Source organism: Tinamus guttatus, unplaced genomic scaffold, assembly GCF_059628265.1.
Source record: "Tinamus guttatus ecotype Peru unplaced genomic scaffold, ASM5962826v1 Tinamus_guttatus_pri_ptg000004l, whole genome shotgun sequence".
NCBI classification, from domain to species: domain Eukaryota; kingdom Metazoa; phylum Chordata; class Aves; order Tinamiformes; family Tinamidae; genus Tinamus; species Tinamus guttatus.
Window position 1 is genome coordinate 16,574,045 of NW_028288538.1, and position 18,764 is coordinate 16,592,808.

Genomic DNA, 18,764 nt, shown 5'->3' on the forward strand with positions numbered 1-18,764 from the left:
ACTTTACTAATGGCAGTAGAGCTAGATTAGCTAATTAGTGTCTGAGGTTCATGGGGTGAAAGTTTCAGACCCCATGTTTGGATGGAGCAAGCTTCTAGCCATTTAAGGTTTGGTCTGTGCCTCTCCTTTTCTTTGATAAGCTGCTAATGCTTTGTTTTTAAGAGGCCTATTTGTTATCTAGGGAAAGAGTATTAGAGGCAACACATAATTACAGTTGGTTGGAAAGTGCAGTCTAAAAAAATTAGATCTGGGAACTAGTTAGAATTTTCCTTTTTTGTGAGATTATTGGAGGAAATAGTTTTATCATGAGTTATGGTCATATCTGATAAAATACTCGTTGCTTTATGGTGCTCATATTATTGAGGCAGGGTAAAATTTTATGTATTTATTTGTTTCCTGTGTTCTGAGAAGGCTTTTTAAACTGTAGATGGCATTGTGGATACACATAGATTCAGAAATCTTAATTGGTTTGTCAAAACAGTCTTTTTCTTATTTACTTCCTTTTGTAGTATCTGTTCAGTTTGGGGTCTTGTAAATGTAATTTGAGATTTCTTAGACAGATTTTATTGACCATTTGAATCTAGTCACACTACCCACAGGCAGCTTAGCTAAGGAAGGTGATTTTTCTGGACCGTATTCTTTTTGTTGTTTATTTTTTTTCCCTCTAAACGACTGCAAGTAGACACTTGTTTCACTTTAAAGCAAGATAATACTCTCAGGCTTGGGGTGGGCAGGGTGCCTCATCAAAACTAGAGACACATACTGCTTTTCTATACGAGTTGCATGTAAATCATTTAGGATTATGTTTCCAGGTAGGTGTTTGCATGCCAATGTTAAACTGCAGGTATATTTTCTTGGCATGATTTTCTTATTTTTTGAAGCAAGAGTTAAAAATCATATAAATGTATATAGTAATTAGCAAAATAGCTGATGGGCTAAAATTTATTTTTTGAGTGTAAAGGAGCAGTAAAGGAGAGGTTTTTTTAAAATCTCATTTTGCTCATGTTGTCCAGCCCAATACTGTTTTATTTTGTATTGGTGAATAACACATGTTTTCTCGCTATTACTTTTAATTAGTGTGTGCCTTATGTGGAATATACTGACCTTTGTTGACCTCAGATTTGATTTGGCAGGGTATCTTACCATGTAGAAAGAGGGAATTGCCTAAAAATCCAGTTTGTCTGTCTAGTGAGAACTATCCTTGTGCTTTTGTTGTTGTTGAGAAGGTATAAATGGCTGTGATGAGTAGTGCTGAGTGACCTTTTAGTGTGACAGAAGAGGCTTGATGTGCTGTGTGTTGTCTTGCTGCTACATCTGAGTTTGCTTTCTCTATTTATTTAATCTTCTGAATTCGTTTAACCACTTCCTCAGGAAGTGATGCTTCTGTTTACACTGATTGAAAGAAGCTTTCCCACTTACCTGTCTATTTTCCAGTACAGGATTAAGAATATAGGCAGATACAAGGCCTGTGTTTTTCAGCTTCTGAATGTTTCACTGTGAAATGTAACCAAGATCCTGGACTGAGCCAATGTGGTCCAGCTTAATTTGGGAGGTGAATTGCACATGGATGAAGCTGATCACATTGTTCTCTGAGGAACTTTTGTCAGTGTCAGATATGTTTTGAAAACCTCAGTGACCTTATTTGTTCTGTGGAAAATTGTTTACCCTATTTTACTAAACAATACCTGAATAAGAATGTAAAAGTATGTCTGAATTAAATGTTTTTCCATTGTAGTGAAGTGGTTGAATGCAACTATCTGTGAAAGATCCTATATGAGACTGAGCAATGCTTTGTTTACTGACAAAGAGCAGGAAATACCAAATAAGTATCATTATGCAGGAGCACAAATGTTGGTTGATTTCATAAGTTTGCAGACAGTCAGAAAATTGCTTGGGCTATTTGGTTTCCTCACTGAGAACTTAGTCATTCTGGTTTTGGCTGATAGCTAATGACTATCAGTATTTATGATGTGAAGCAGTAGTTAGTTGTTTATCCTATGGCTTTAGGTTGAGCATATGGGTTTTCTTGGTGTTTTGTTTGTTTTTGCTTTGGAGTCTCATTTTCTTACATTTGGATGTTATTTCAGTCAGGCTAAGATTTGATACTAGTGTGACTTTTCTTCATCATGCATCTCTTAAAAGAGTACGCAGCACAAAGAATTGTTGGCGTTTTTCTACTGTTACTAATGCCAACCAGGAAATTTGCTTCCTTGTAAATTTTTTTTTCCTTGATAATTTAAATATTTTTCTTATGTTTTCCTTCCGTACATGGATATTAGCTGATATAAAAACAAAACATTTTAAGCAGTCTAATTAAAAATCATTTCCCTTTCTGTCTGGTTTCGTTTTGACTGGAATGCTGCCTTCAAATAGGCAACAAAGGAAGCTTATGTAAATGATTGCTAAAGAGAACGTATTTTTAAGTGACTAGTATCAGCTAGATCAAAACAAGCTGAGTTCATTTATGACATTTTGTAATGGGGTAAGGGTGGGATAGAAAGAGCTGTCTGCAAAGTTTAATCACAAATTGAAATACTCTCTAAATCCTAAACACTGAAACAAGTCTGGAACATGCTTCTCATTTTCACAACCTTTTTTTTTTTTTTTTTCCCTCCTCACTGCATTCTTAATGCCTGGAATGGAGATTTAGCTGAATTCCTACTTAAAATATTCTTGTGACACTTTCTTCCTTTTTCAGTCACTTGTTCTTCAGAACAGTTTCTCCTCTGTAGTTGACTAGGTTTCAAGTTTTAAAATTCAAAGCAGACTCTTAACAGATTTGCATGCCATTTAACATCCTTCCCTACCCCAAAAGCTAATCATTTAGCTCAGTATTTACATTCTAGAGCCTATCCCTAGATTGTAAAAATAATTAACATTTTTGCGTGACTGAGTGAACTTGTGTATATTAATGCCTTATGATTTTACCAATGCGTGTATCCGAGATGCTATTTCAGTTATCACTGACTCTCTGTGTGTGTAAACAGAGCATAGGCTGAGAGGCAAAGCTCGTTGCACGTGCGTGGTGTGTGCCTGTTCCTTGCAAAGCATGCCAAGTCGCAAAATGCATAATGGAGTAAGCCATATTAATATGTCCTTGGTCATAAGTAGCTTATGTTACCTGTTACGGATTTGTATATGCTGTCTATAAAAATCCTGCCTAACCTTGGAACATGCACTCTTTGGTAGGTGTCTTAGATTCCACTAATAAGATGTTTCTGTGATGGCAAAATGTCCCATTCTTGGTGTATCCAGAAATGCCTGGGTGTTGATGGATGCCCTGTGGTGGTTGGTGCTCCGAGTTTTTGCCCTGAGAAGCCCTTGCACTGTGTGTGCTGCCTTAGAAACCGGTTCGTGGCCGGGGAGCAATGGGACACGTGGCTCTGTGATGTGGCAGTTGGACAGTTCATTGTAGGTGGAGAATCCCAAGTTCCAGGCTTGGTTCTCTTGACCAAACGTTTTACTTGCTTTTTAGATATAGATGTGGTTGCTCATTGCTGCCTGAGACTGCAACGGGGCTAAAACCTCTAAGTGCCAGCCTTGAGGAGAGCTGCCTTCCTTCTTGCTTTGTCCCAGTGAACAAGGAATTGTTGCTTATTCCATGCCAGTGACATCTTTAGCAGTGAGAATGAACAGTCCTCTGTCAGCTCTCGGGAGTAGTCTGGAGGGGAGATGCCCTGGGTGGCAGGTGGAATTCCTGCTGGCAAAAGAGGGAATTAAACCTGAGGCGTTCACATCTTGCATCAGGAGGGGCTGTGCAGAAAAAGCTCCTCAGCTCATCTACTCAGCCTTTGAAAAGACGTTGTGTCTGCCCCCTAGAAGAAAGTCAAAGAAAGATGTAAATTCCAGTGGTGGGCAGTGCATTTTTGCATACCAGCTTTTAAGGCCAGAGGAGGGATGAAGCCCAGCACGCTCTTTTTCGTGCTGGCTCTCGGCGGCCAAAAACTTGGGCAAGTGCCTGTTCAAAACGCTGGCTTTCAGAGGTCTCTCTCCTGGGTGCCTGGCGCTGCTTTTGCGCAGTGCACGGGGAGCGGCAGGCGCTAGTTCAGAGGTGTTTGCGCAGGCCGCCGCGGCTTGCTGTGCAGTGCTGACTTTGGGGATGTGCTGCCATTGCCCAACAGTGCCATGGCACAGAGGCCCAAGGTGCGAGCACTAGTACAGCCAATTCTGGCCTACGGTGATAAGCTTAAAAATGATTGTTTTGGCAAATTATTTGTTCTTTCCTGCCTTCTCCCAATTCTCCATTCTATAAAATGGAGTTGGGCTCTCTGAGGAGTGTTCTGAATCCTGTGCCTGAAAACCTTTGCAGTTGAGGTATGAGTAATAGAGCGACTTGCATAATTTCCTTTAAACTTCTGTGCAGAGTTTTGTATTCCCACTGCTGCTGATCATTTTCCAGAATTTTTGGCTTATGTGCTCCTCTCATCTCTGCTTTCAGATCTTTGGAGGAGAAAGCTTTTGGTCTGGTTTCTTAGGCCTGACATGTCGTAGACTAAAACATCATGTTTCAAATTTTATGTGAGCAGTTGCTATGTTTTTTTCTTCAAATGCTGTAAGTGGAGACAGCCTAGTTCTTTTTGCTGCGTTTGTCAGCTTCTTTTTTGGAGCAGAACATAGAATAACATTGCCTTGCTACCAAGTATTAATAAAATGGAACAGTGAGGGACTATGAGGTTACAGGTATATTCTAGCCATGTAATTTTCTTTGGCTATGTGTGTTTATATCATATATGTATTTGTTAGCAAGTGCTTTTTTTTTTTTTTTTTTTTTTTTTTTTAACTATTTGCTTGGTGTAATGTCACTATATCAGTAAGACCAAAACTATATAAATACTACTCCTTTTTTAGGTACTTATTGGAATATAGCCAACCTTTTTTGATTTAAGTTACCTCAGTGTAGCCGACCTGTTATGTCAGTATAGACGGCATTGAAAAAAAGATCACTTAGCCCAAAGACGTTTCTCTGTGGATCATTATGCTAGTGTAATTTAACCGTATAATTATATGTGTAAAATGGTAGTGCTGGTAGAGCGGCTTTTGAGAGCAAAGTCCATGTTGTTTTGTAGAGGATGTGGAGAGCGCTGGCGACAGCTTAATGACCCCCATCTCCTTTCTCCTCTGCATGCTTTTAGCAGAGTAAAGTATTGCTCTTCCTGTGCCAATATTCTGTGGCCTTTTCCTCAGCAATGTCATAGAGGACTGGATTAAGATTTCGGTGCAGACACAGCTCCACTAGCCATGGCCTTGGGGCCTCCACCGCTCCTGTCCTGGGCCCAGCAGCCATGCGAGTTGGGCCCGAACACCCCGGCCCGCAGGTTTCTCAACTTGGCCGCCTTGCAAAAGCTGCTTCCTGTTTGTCTCCTCCTCTTCCTGCTGCTTTTTTCTTTTGCCAGTTCCTAAATTATGTAGTGTGCTATTTAAACAAAACTATTCGTTTCAGGGGTTGTTTATATTCTTTACATAGTTGTAACTTTCCTGCTGTGGAAATGTGCAGCTTTGTTCTGTGAGGGGAGCAGCGCTTGCCAGGAGCCTTTTGCCTCCCTCCCGCGGCTGTGCCGCGAGGCAGTTTTCAGAAGGGGGGAAAGTGGTGGGATTCAGAAGCCCTTGTTGGAGTGATGATGAGGGTAGGCTGGGGCAGGGGCCTTGTGGTGTGCGGGTCGTGTCTTGGTCATTCGGCTTTACATAACTTGGTGATTGTTCAGGGTGAGTTGCAGAAAGGGGAAATTCGGGAGGGAGGTTTTGGGGGCTCCCATGCTTATGTGCAGGTCTGTACATGCACTGTCTGACTCTTGGCTCTCGAGGGGGATGGATTGATACCCCCGCTGCTTCGTTTACAGAGGGCTTTACAGGCTGCCTAACAAATGGGTTTGGATCTTGCTTACAGAGAGTGTTCTGCAAAGGATGCAGAGGTACTTTCCCTTCCTGTTACATGATTAAATAATACGGTTTCTCTGCCTCGGAGCAAGCTGATACTGATGTAAAATGGCAAATGACTCACTGTTTCACACAGTATAGTGACTCTGTACATTTGTTTTCATTTTTTTTTTCCTTAAAGATGCTTATATATCCTTGCCCAGTTGCTGGAGGCAACTCTGAAAATACAGTCAAATGGGCCAGTTGATGACTTCAGCAGTAGCCACTTAATTCAAGTTGAAAAAAGCAGCTGGCATTTCTTAGTTTGTATAATAAATAATATGAAGTTTTGAGATCTTTTTGGTAATAGCTTCCTTCCAGACTGAGAAGGGGGAGAATTAATGCAATCCCATCCCATCTAGTGCTTTTTAAATAGCACTAGAAAGAAAGAAAAAAAACAAAAACACCCCCCACATCCTGGCAGGAATACTGATTATTGAGGGAAGTTTGGATGTGAGTACCTGTACAGGCAGGTCTGAGGGTCATTTCCTCACGATTATGTGTAATTATCTGCCCCGAGAGGCCCCGAACACTGCAGCCTGTGTTGCAGGCAGGTTGCTGGAGCCCTGTAACGTGCTTGGAATTGAGAAGGGATTTGCCACAGATGTGTGTGTCTCTTCCTGATCCGTTCTTAAGCCTAATGTCTTCATGTCTGTACTGCATCTGAAAGGAGTAGGCTGTACTTTCTGGACAACTTAAACCAAGCTGTCCATCTGTAGTTTAGACTGTGATTAGCTTAGGGCAGTGACTGTGGTTTTGCAGTGTGTCCCACAGTGCCTTTCTCCTTATAGCCCTGATGCCTGGACTCTCCCAATCTAGTTTAATTATCACTAGTAAATAGCTGACATAAACTGCTTCAAGAGCTGGGTGCAGGAAGACCTCGAAAGCTGAGCTTCAACGCAGGTGTCCCCTGAGCCAGCCTCAGTGCAAGACAGAACACGGTCTTCAGCAACCTTTTTTAAAAAAAGGGGTTGTGCAAGAATTGTGTCTTGGAACAGAGCAGCTGCAGGTCGCACGTTTAATCCTGGCCTCTATTTAATCTTAGTGGGAGTCGCTAACATGTTGAGTCCTTTGTGGGAGGAGATGTTTGTGGAGAAGATAAACTATACAATGCTGATGTGATGCAATGGGAGCAAAGTTTTTCCTGAAAGTTAAATAAATAAACCCATCTTTTACTGTTCTGTGATCTGGAAGATGGAAAACTATGATTGTGCAGACTTACTTGCTGGGTTTGCGCAGCACTCCTAAACACGGTATGAACTTGGGAGAATGAGACCTGCTTCAGTGTGGTTTAACTCTGAATGCACGCAGTAACCAACGAGTACCAGTATTTAAAATACCTGAATGTGAGGTTGTAATGATTTAGTGGGAGGTAAGAAGAGTAGATTACATTCTAATTCTTTAAATTACTGGCTGAGTTAGTTTTGTCTACAAATTACAATGTAGCGAAATCAAAAATGTTATTTAGAAACAGTAGACTTCTGCCAGAATTTTAAAGCCAGCAACTGTTTCAAGTCTCTAGCAACGGAAGTGTAGGATAAAGGTAGTTGTTTGTTCACACAGCACGTGGGCAGCTCTTAGATATGCCTGTGTTTACATGTGTTTTGGCTTCTGTTTTCTTCGAGTGACTTTTTTACCTTTTAGTTTGCGTAGTTCAGGGAAATAAAATTGTATCAGATTAGACTAGTGGTCCGTATTTGACTGATAACATCCATTTCATATCTTTCCTTATTCTTTCTTCTCTGTCAATATTAAAAAAAAAAATTGCACTTTTCTAAATTGAAATGCAAGTGAAAGCTACCTGGCTCTCCTGCATCTTTTGCAAGAGGACCATTCTGGTTGTGGGACAAACAGAAGGTTGGCACAACAGGAAAATGGCTATCTAAAGTAAAATTGTAACTGCATCAATTTAAGAAAGCAATTCTGGAGTCTTTACTAAGTAATTTAAAATAATTACTTAACATTTCTATTACATTTTACACTACACAGAACTATTTGTTTTTATTTTCTGGTGAACATAGAACATTTTTTAATTTTAAATAAGTACCTTACAGGCTCACTTCTCTGCTGATTAAAGACTGATCCTCTTTGTTCTTTTTAATTAGCAGTTGACATGTTAAGAAACACTTAATTTTTGTTAATTTTCTCTGATAGTCTTTTGACTTTAGCAGTCTGATACATACCGTGGTTTCCAAACTGTGTAGCTTGGTCAGTCTGTTTTTGAGTTTCTTTACAACTCTTAAGCATTATATGTCATAGCGTTATTATGGATCATATTCTTCACTGACATGGTCTAATTTGGATTTCCTCCAGAAATTAATCAATTTAGCTGTAATTCCAGTATTGTTAATATTGTTATTGCTTGTAAAGATGCATGCACTTTTTTTCATTTTAACTTGGTTGAACTCAATTGAGGTAGATTTTGGTCAATGTGCCCGTTTTTGTGTATTTTGCCGATATGGTTGAATTTTTTGATGGTTTTGTTTCTAATCTGAATTTTAGAGACTTGGCTGCTGGGTTTGGGGAGGAGTTAGAATTTTTTTTTTTTTTTTAATGACCCCACCCTGGTCTGACGCAGCATCATGAACTTGTTTTCTAGTATCTGCTGGCTTTTCCCGAACTCTTTGCTTACAAAATCCATGCTTAATTTTAGATTAAACACTACTTTCCTTCCATTTAATGTTTTTTTGGATATTTTGAATTGCCAATCTTGATTGAAAGAAGAAAATCTTTATGGATAAGACCTTTGCCAGCACTGTAGCATAAGAATATTTGTTGTATAAATGGTATGCATTATTGCGAGCTACACAATAGTTTATCTACTCCTTATCAGATTGTCAGGCTTTCTCTCAGTTTCTTCTTTAAAATGTCATCTTGTATAACAGGTTTTATGAGACAGACAACAAGTACTTTGGCTTTTTTCAGCCTTCTGCGGACTCTCTTGCTAAAAAACAAAGGAAGTGATTTTAAACTTCCTCATTGTTTTTGAAACTTTTGTTTGTGATATTTCAGTTGTATTTCAAAACCAAGTAGACCACATGTGCATCTTACAAAAACAAAACCTGGAGGTTTTTCAAGGAAAGTAACAGTTCAATCTGTAGCCTGTGGCAAGAACACAAAACACAGGAAGGCTGATGCACTTTAGTGACACAAGCACTTCAGTCCATAGTCTGGTACTCCCTGATACAGGTTACTGTGCATGAAGAGCTACTTCATGTATTTTATGTACCCGTGCTGCTGAGGTGGGAGTCAGAGCAGAGCTAGCACTCAATACGTGTTATATAGCTGAAATATATAGCAAATGCACTTTTTTTTTTTTTTTTTTTTAATAGTGTGCCGGTCAAATAAAAGTCCATGGGTCTGTCTGACGTGTTCAAGTGTCCACTGTGGAAGGTGAGTACAAAGTGTTAGTGTGAAAATTATTCAATAAACCCTTTATCTTTTTTTTTTTCCTTCTGAGGCTTGACTCTGAAGCAGCTCACTCCAGAATTTCGTTAATGCCTGGGAATTTCCTGATATTAACTTTCCATGATTTCATTTACCACTTTATACTGAACATACCTCACTGCTATCTTGCAGGAGTGCCATTATGCTTGGCATCCATTTCAAAAGAAATGTGAGTGGTGGCTGTGATTAGTCACCTCAGAAAGTGTCTGCAAAACTGCTAACTCTGTAAGAGATACTTATATTGTGAAAAGATTAAAAAAATAAGATTTCTTCAAAACCCACAAATCAAAATTTGGCCTAGCTTGTTTTGAGAAGATAGCAAGTGTCCTTGAAGATAGCAGTATTTTGAGTGTCAACTCAAAATATTTTCAATGCGTTATTTTGCTCCAGAACTATGCTATAATTGTAATGTATAAGGACTCTCTAATGCAAACATTTTGTCCATATTAGTTAACATAGGCCAAAAGAGTTTGTAGAGGGATGATACAGTCAACCATTATAAATATGTGAGGAAAACTGCTGGAAATTTTCTCCCAGGGGAATGTTTGAGATGCTCATATTTAAAGAGTATTTAGGTAATGTTTATGTTTGGACAGTATCTGAGATGTGAAAGTATTTCCTCTGTTGGGTAGCATCTGGTCTGATGTGTTTTTTATTCTGGAAAATAATAATTAAGCTTTGACTGTATCTTTTAAAGTGGGTTAGATAAACTTTTTTTTCCTTTCTTTCATCTGAACAGCAGTTAGTGTCACAGTTTTAATGTCATTCATCCAAAGTTTTCAGTACACCCTCCCCCCTTTTTCTCCCCACATTTTTATTCCTATTTATTCATTTATTTTACAATTTTATACTTCTCAGGAAAGAGCTACTGCATATTATATGACCGTGTGAAATGAGTAGTTTGGAATATTTTGCTTGTTCCATTTTTTTCCTTTTCTTTCTTTTTTTTTCTTTTTTTTTCTGTCCATAAGACCATTCTTGCATGAAGTTAGTAGATGTAGAGTCAAATATTTATGCAGTCTGATTACCAGATTGCTACCATACTTGAATAATGAAATTACTTGCATGAGAAAAATGTAATACACCTTGTAATAGGAGTGCTTTGATCTTGAAGCCACTAGAAGGTAAGCACGAGGCATGCAGTGCTCAGATAATGTTTGAAACCAAAGGAAGAGGAAGTGGAGCCTCTCAGGTCTTCATTTGCAGAACGTCCCCCGGGTTAGAGCCCCTGGAGCCCTGCGGGCTGTGCTAGAGCAACAAAGTGTGTCTAGTGGGCGCACAGCTCTGCGAGCTGCCGCTGTCACTGCTAGGCAGAAGAGCAGCTGCTGCGAGCACAGCTCTGGAGAGGCAGAGTTGGGACAGCAGCGTTGGTAACCGCACGCCGGTCTCCTGATGAGCACAGCGATGCTGGCAGAGTTGTTCACACTGAGAAACCAGAGAGGGTCCCGAGATCTCCACGTGGGGCACGTGCTGAGTTCCTAACCATTTGCGTGGCCATGTTCAGCCAGCAAGAAATGAGGAAATGTGCAATTATGAGCTCTGCCCATGCACTTCAGGACTTAATGAGTTAAGCTAAGTTTCGGCTTGCATTGCTAATGGCACTTTTTTTTTTTATGTTAGAGATGCTTAAATTTCAAGGTATGTGTCAAATTTGAGGTGTGAAAATGTTTACTGTGTTGGCAGAAGCACTGTACTGATTTTAGTCTCCTGTTCAGTTATATGATCCTAAGCCCTAGTGTGTTGTGAAATCCTGAACTTTATAAAAGCGTAGCATGCTCTAATACTAAATCAGCCTGTGGAATAGGAGAGCTTAAAATGGATATGCTTTCAAAGGGAGTCAGCACACTATTAAAGCAATCACAAAAATGATGAATGTTGGAATGGAAAAAAAGCAGAGCTGTAGGAAAAGAACATGGAGGGAGCAAGAGAGGAAACTAAATACAGATTACCAGTGTGGAGAAAAAAGGGGGGCTATAGACATCCCAGATCCAGTGGGATTCAGGATGGTGGTTTGTGGTTAGTGTGATGGATACCAACTTGGGCAACATTGGAGGTTAAAGGGAAAAGTTAAGAAACCTGACCAGTATTTTCACGCAGGGAAAAAATAGCCCTTTTTAATGCCTGAATGTCTTTATTTTAAATTTATATTAGGCTTTTCTCCTCTCTTTTTTTTTTTTTCTTCCCACTGCATGTTCATTAAATAATTAAAAACTATAAGATTTTTGGTTTTCATTTATTTCAGATATGTGAATGGCCATGCAAAAAAACATTATGAAGATGCACAGATTCCGATGACCAACCATAAGAAAACAGAAAAACAAGAGAAAGTTCAGCATACAGTGTGCATGGATTGCAGTAGTTACAGCACATACTGGTAAGGGTTTAAATACTGTAATTGGCAAAGCTGCCAACATTAGACTCTTGTGAAGCAGTATTACACACATTTTTGTGGACTTCATCTCTTTCATTTTCAGACCTGTCTGTTTAAGAACAATTTGTAAAATAGTCTTCTGCTTTTGGATGTGTATTGTAGCATTTATTGAGACTAAACTTCTGCATTTCCAGTGACTTAGCACAAATATTTTGATGCAAGTAGTACTGTGTTGAGAACCAAAGCTACTGTTTGGTTCCCTTTGCTCCTTTCATCAGATTGGTAAGTCTTTCTCATTTATCAGACCATCAGCAAGTAAAGTAATACTCAAGTTCCTGCCCAGGAGATGTGATCTTGAGGTATGCATGTGGATTTTCCTGTTTGTTCTTTTTCTCTTCCACTACTGATTCTGTTTTCTTTCCCCTGAAAATAAAGGCTTTTTTTCCATTTGTGATTTTGTATGATGTGTATGAGTTGGAGAGAGTACTGGATCTTATTTGGAAGCGGCGTGAAGGGAGATGATGTTCAGGAGGAAGAAAATGGCTTGGGCCGGTTTATGCTAGCAGTTCATTTTGCGTCAGAAACAGGCAGGGAAATTTAACAAATACGCAGGTAATAATCAGATTCCAAGTATTCTTGGAATTTTTCGGAGAGAGGAAAGACCAGAACTCTTCGGAAGCGATGCTTTTTGTACTCACGATCTTCCCTCCTCTCCCTTCTCAGCAAAAGTCTGATGGGTTTCTAGTGTCACTGAACATACAACTCCACTGATGGATTTTTATTTCAGGCAGATAATTGAGTATCTTAATGTAGTTCATAAGGGAAATAGCTGAAGTTTGGCTGCCTTGTTTTAAGAAGGATGGTTCTTCAACAAATGTTTTTATCCTCTGAAAGTGAAGTCACAGTTAAGTGGTTTCACCTAAAGAAATTTTTGTTTGGACTAACTCAGAGATTACTCAGATGGTATGTGCTGCAATGATGGATGCTGTGCACGTGTTAAGCATAGAAGAACATGATGTTTGAGTAGTTTGTGAAGTATGTAGCTTTTGCTTCTGTTTGCTTTATTTGAATGACCAAAGCCTTTTTGCCTGGCTCAGAGTTGAAGACATTATTAGAAAACCTGCAGTTTCCCAAGTAGGGAGTATGCAAATGTTGCCAGCATTGAAGCTGCTGTGGGAAGCTAATTCCAGTTTACCAGTCTGTTGTTTACAGCTGGGTTCTGTTGTTGTAGATTTTTTTTTCTCCTTTATAGATAAGATCTCTCTCTCAGTCACTTTGAAAGTAATAATATATGCAGGAATTCTAGCTGGGCATTTGAAATCTTGATTATATGGCCATTTACTGTAACAAATGAGATGCCTAGTCTACCAGAACTTGCTGAGGCTTGGTGAGTTGCAAAATGAGGATATCCAGGCTGAGGACTGCAGGACCTGTTGCTGAAGCCGAGCGTCTCTGTGAGCAGTAGGTGGACGAGCACTCGGGAGGCTGGCTGGTGTTTCACAACACCGTGTTTGCCGTAGGATGGGTGGGAAGCTGTCCAGCGTGTGATGTCTCCTGCTGTAAACGGAGTAGAGGTTGAGTCATCTTACGGATGAACTGGAACTAATTGTGGAGAGCTTTGCCTTAGGGAGTTCCTGGTGCATATATTTCACGAGCAAATTACAAGCCTTCTCTGCTATCGTGAAGCTGAACAAGTTTCAAAAGCAGACTATCTTTGTTTTCATTGGGATATTTCATTTTTTCCACTTGATACTCGGGGAAAGATGCTGGTGTTTGATATTTGCACTCCGTCTCTCAGTGGAAGTAACCTTACATAAATAAGACTAAAATAAAAAGCAATTTCTGCCCCTTTATATAAGTCAGTACAAAAGGGAGTGCTGTCAAGTCTTGCTTACCAGTTGAAGTAAATACTTGGATGAATTCCAGTCATAATTAGCTGGAATTGTGGAGATTGTATGTTAAAATTTTCTTCTGTAGCTATTTCAATGTAGACATAAATCTCGTAGGCACTGGGTGTAGTAATACTACTATTTATGCAACATTGTTACTTTCAAGTGAACATGTATTTAAGATTAATGTTTTATACAAGCAGTGTGGGCAGCCTTAATAATTTGAAAGTTAGCAAAATATCCTAACACATAATGAAATTTTGCTTCTACTATAAAAAATAACAGAGATAGCCTGCTGCAGTGTTGCCTTTAATATTTTGAAGTTACAAGATTTTGTTTACTATATATTTCAGTGGAAAACTCTTGTTCTGTTTTTATGCTATGGATTTCAAACTAGCTCATTCTTAAGCCTGCATAAAAGTAGCATCAAACAGGTCTGTATGGGCACTCTTCTAATCAGCAGGCATTTATTTTCTTCCTTTTCTTCAGCTGTGCCATATTAACATTCATTCAGTCATGAAAGCACAGTTTGATTTAGTTATTCTTGTCAGTCCAAGGGAAAGAAATGCTAGTTCGAACATAATTCTAACTACTGTGGTTTATTGTGATTTATTGAATTTTATTTCTAGTTTGCATGCTGTCTTACTGTAAAACAAAACCAGATCAAACAGTTTCCTGTAATAGCATTTCAGTGCAATGGAAGGCTGGGCATGTTGTTGGGTTTTTTTCTTTAATCGCACTTTCAAAATAACTTTGAGGACCTCTCAATTCTTGTAGAGCAGTGGGTATTTTTATTACTTTCTTAACACCTGAGAGAAAATGTTTATTGTACTTACAAATTTTATATTGCTTTGAAAAATACATTTTTGCAGGTTCATTAAGTTTTGGGGCATTACGGATTTGCTTTCCAGAGGTTTTCAGTTGTCTTTCTGACCTCCTATTCTCTTTTTCCCCACTTTACCAGTCTCCGCAGTGGGAAAGTTGAATGAATGTTAATCTTTTATTTATTACGGGAACAGGACTCTTGATTCTCTAGTCACACCTGAGCTGGCAGGTACTATACTGAATCCTTGTAGTGGGTTATGTTTGGGACCCTACCCCAAGGAAAGGAGATTCCTGAATCGTGCTGCTTGGCAGCTAATCGGCCTTTCAGTTAGTTCTGGGGCGCTGACCACAGTGGGCTCATGAGGAGTACGGGTCTTGTTTCCCTTCAGGGTATTGAATGATACTTTCTCTTCCTGTGCCTGTGCTTTCCTTTGTGCAAGAAGTAAAATGATATTTATAAGAAGCTTGCTTTCAGAAATACATTTTTCTTCTGAAAGAGGATTCTTGAAAATCTCTTTTCTCGGTTCTAGTGCATGGGCAGCTGGTTAGCGCAGAGGGAGAAAGGCTGCCCTGTTCCTGTGTTTGCATAATATCTTTCCCATGTTCATGTAATCCCGGATGCAATTGGTAGGTCAGGTTTCTGACCTCTTGCCTCCCTTGTTATCTCTTAAACAGACATGGTTATGTTAGCTTTCTCTTAATGTTTTTACTCAGGGTTGATGTAAGAATAGTTAACCAAGTGCCAAGGACTTTAAAAAAAATAATTTCCTTGTTCCCTGTGTGTATTTCTTTTCAAGCTCAGGTTTATTGTGCTAGCATGGAAGCATCAGAAATGCGAATGCTTAGACCATGATTTGGCATTCTGCAGTCAGTGGAAATTAAGAAGGTGAATAGGATTTATCAAGAAAATGAACTTGAGTTCTTAGTTTAGTTAGTTAAGGAAATGTAGAATTTCTTAATTATTCTTGTCCTATGCTTCTTTAATTGGGACTTCCAAGCATGCCGTGCAGGTCTGTAGTCTGCTGCAACGGCCAGCGGCAGCCTGACCGTTCCCCAGAGCAGTACGTATACTCCCTGGTTTACAGCCATCTCAGCAGTATAGGGGACCAGAGAAGCCTGCAGTTAGCAGAGGTGCTAAAAATAGAAAGTATATACAGAAGGAAAAGCTGTGCTAATCCATAAAGGGACGCTGCCTGTAGTGTAAAATTTGTTCAGTACAATCGCTGTTAAAAGCATATTGTAGAGCTAGTATACACCAAAAAGTATATAGTACTTAATTTGTGATCATCTTAATAATCACAGGTTAGATATGCTCCAAAGGTTGGCTACATATACAGGGGGCAATCTCTCAGTAGCTCACTTTTGTGATGTATTTGTTTAACAAGTTTTAAACTATCAAAATCTGAACTCCCTTCTCTGTTTTGGCTTTATTTAGAAACGTTTGGTGCAGATTTATTTCTGTACTTCTTATTTTCTGCTTTTCAGTGAAGTAGCACAAATAATGGTGCTGAATCCTCAGTGTTGCAAAGGATGTGGTTGTTAAAATGGCCATGAAAAATAGCAAAGACTTTTCTTGTTTTTAAGTGAATCTTAAGATCAGTTTGCCAGCATTGCAAAGACCCTGACATGAAGGAATGTTTTAATGATGTATTTGGTTTTATTCCATCTTGGGGAAAGTGCTAACTTGCAGTTTTATGCAAAGCTGCAACTGTTACAAGGGGCTAAAAATATGGCTAATGCTATGTTTAGGGAAAGGGAACATATATTAAGCCATCTTTCCTTGATATGTTTTTCCAGCTTTCAGCAGTAAGTTGGCTTAGAGACTTTCACTGCACTTAGATCTGCTTTTGTTGCCTGTCTGTAAAGCTGTGTTTGCCCCCTATCCAAGCCTTGCTCGCTGCACAGCTAGGGCAGCAGTGCAGTGGTGTGGCTGTTTGCAGGAGTGTGGGCATTATGGTATTCTGGAGGAGTCAAACTGCACTGCAGCCTCCTGCCCCCTGCTCCCCTCTGCTTGGCGCTGGCCCTGGAGCAGAGCCAGCTGCTGTGGTCGTCCTCGAGAGCTGTTGTGGCCTGTGAGAGTGGCAAAGGCAGGAGTACCTCGTTAGGCCACTGTGAGTGGCTGGAATAGGTCTGCTTCAAATGAAGGTGAGAAATTAGAGTTTGCAGACTGCCTTCCCCTCCAAAACCGGCGGTGTCTGTGGCATCTTTATGCAAAGAATAAAAGAAAGGGGGAATGGAATTCTTGTGCAGGCAATGGCTATTTTATAGACATCTATGTGTCATCTAGAAACTGTAACTGCTGCATTCAGAGTTTGGAAATACTGGGGGCTGCATTAAGATTCTCTTCCCAGAGGCAAAAATAATCAGAAATCCTGAACAGATTGATCTTGTAGACTCTTCTTGGTGGCAAGGGCCTTTACTTTCTCAGTTCTGTAATCTCTGCAATTCATTTTTTGAGCGAATGCTAGCATTATTGTTGTCTTGGACCACATCAGATTTGTGCAGCCAGCAGCACTGAAAATTCCAGTTGTGCCCCAGGTACTTGCATTAACCTACAGAGGATGGATCTGCTCAGAGGGGTAACCTGAGCTGATGAGGAGGTACTTCACATTTGAGTCAGTCCTGTACGAAAGGAGGAGGAGAGGAATGGCTAAAGTTTGGAATTTAAACATGTCCCGGGTAGGTTCAGCCCCTCCACGGGAGAGTTCTATTGTTTGCCAGAACTTTAAGGGTGCAGTCTGATGCTTTGCAGTACACACAGGGAGCATTAATGCTGCTCAAGTACTAGGTCATCTCTGTGGGATGTGAGGGAGGTTGTGACAAGTCACCATGACTCGTGATACTCCCGCTTTCCATCTGCTAATGCTGCTTTTGCTTACACAGTATCTTTGAGTTTTTATCGAACTGGAATTCTACTTTGGGATGAGAGGTACTTAATCCTATTGTTTCCCCCCTGTAAAGGGGAAGATGATAACCTTGAATTTAATGAAGTGTCATAATAGAGAACTGAGCCGGAAGTAAAAAAACACACAATAAGACATTAGCTGTAGCTTCTTGGGTAGCCTGCGGAGAGGAACAGACTCAGTAACAGGGTGTTCTTCTCCCCATCCTTGTTGCTGTCTCACTTCAGTGCTTCCTATGGATAAAATTGCTTGACTGTCAGGAACCAGGCTTTAAGATACTTCACTGAAATCCTTTGCACATTCTGATGAATATATGTGTGTGTGTGTGTGTGCATGTATATGTATATATATATTTTTTTTCTCCTGCAGTTATCGTTGTGATGATTTTGTCGTCAATGATACCAAGCTGGGCCTGGTACAGAAAGTCAGAGAGCATCTACAGAACTTGGAAAAGTAAGTAGTCTGTTTGCATCCAGACTCTTTTGGGCAGATTTATTAAAATTTTATAACACCGCACTATTCAAGCTGCTTCAGGTATTTCTGCTTTAATACTGGGAGTTGTTGTTTGGTTGTTTTTTTGGAGGGGGTATTAGTTCTTATATATGAATGATACTATGTATGTTTAAATATCTTTTCCATCACTGAGAAACCCAAAGCTAAGGGCTTTTTCTGACCTTATATGCTTTGTTTCTTAAAGGTGAATCTTGTAAAAGTGGAGTAAATTCTTGTATCATGTATGCAGGTGCCCCTTAAATTTCTTGCTTCTTACCCAGTAGTTACTGTGGTGGTGGTTGTTGGGGTTTTTTTAAAATTTGTTTTCATAGAAAGGGGCCACAGTTTTCACAAAAGCAACGTGGTTTGGCCAAAAGCAGAATAGGTTTCTGGAGCAGAGAAATCAAAGCTGAAATGGAGGTGGGAGGTTCATGTTAGTTATGTAGTTTGGTTTCCAGACAAAGATTATTCTTAATGCTTTGGCTTGTGAACTTAAAATTGTACAGAAGACATGTTTTTCCTGTGGCTCTATCTGGCGCCCTGCCACTGAAAAGTAAATATTATAATCTTTGTGATGCAGATGCTGTGGCCAGTTCTGGAGAGCGAATAATCTTTTCATTTTGCTTGGAAATGTTACACGCTACTAAGCAGAAGTATGTGTGCTTACAGTGCTCCCAAATGCACTCTAATGCCCCAGAGTTCAAGTACTGTTACTGCTGAGAAACTGCTGTCATGTTGCAAAGTCTCTGCTTCTTTGCAGAATAAGTGTGTCCCTGAGATTCTGAATCCTGTTGCCTGGCATCACCCCCAGATGCATGCCTTTTTGGCTTCTTTTAATGACTTTCTTTTCTGAACATAGCTACAATTTACTAGTGGTTTTGTCACTTCCCATTTGCTTTTTGGTGGGCTTGTGAAATACACAAT

General features: G+C 39.7%; 1 protein-coding gene across 1 annotated transcript in view; it reads left to right on the plus strand.

The window, feature by feature from the left end:
• The window catches only part of USP3 (ubiquitin specific peptidase 3), a 41,083-nt gene that overhangs the window by 5,168 nt on the left and 17,151 nt on the right, over nucleotides 1-18,764 (plus strand). Inside the window, exons 2-4 of the mRNA XM_088520240.1 lie at nucleotides 9,246-9,306; nucleotides 11,603-11,734; nucleotides 17,718-17,801. Of these exons, the coding sequence (XP_088376366.1) occupies nucleotides 9,246-9,306; nucleotides 11,603-11,734; nucleotides 17,718-17,801 (277 nt within the window). The remainder of the gene's footprint in view (nucleotides 1-9,245; nucleotides 9,307-11,602; nucleotides 11,735-17,717; nucleotides 17,802-18,764) is intronic.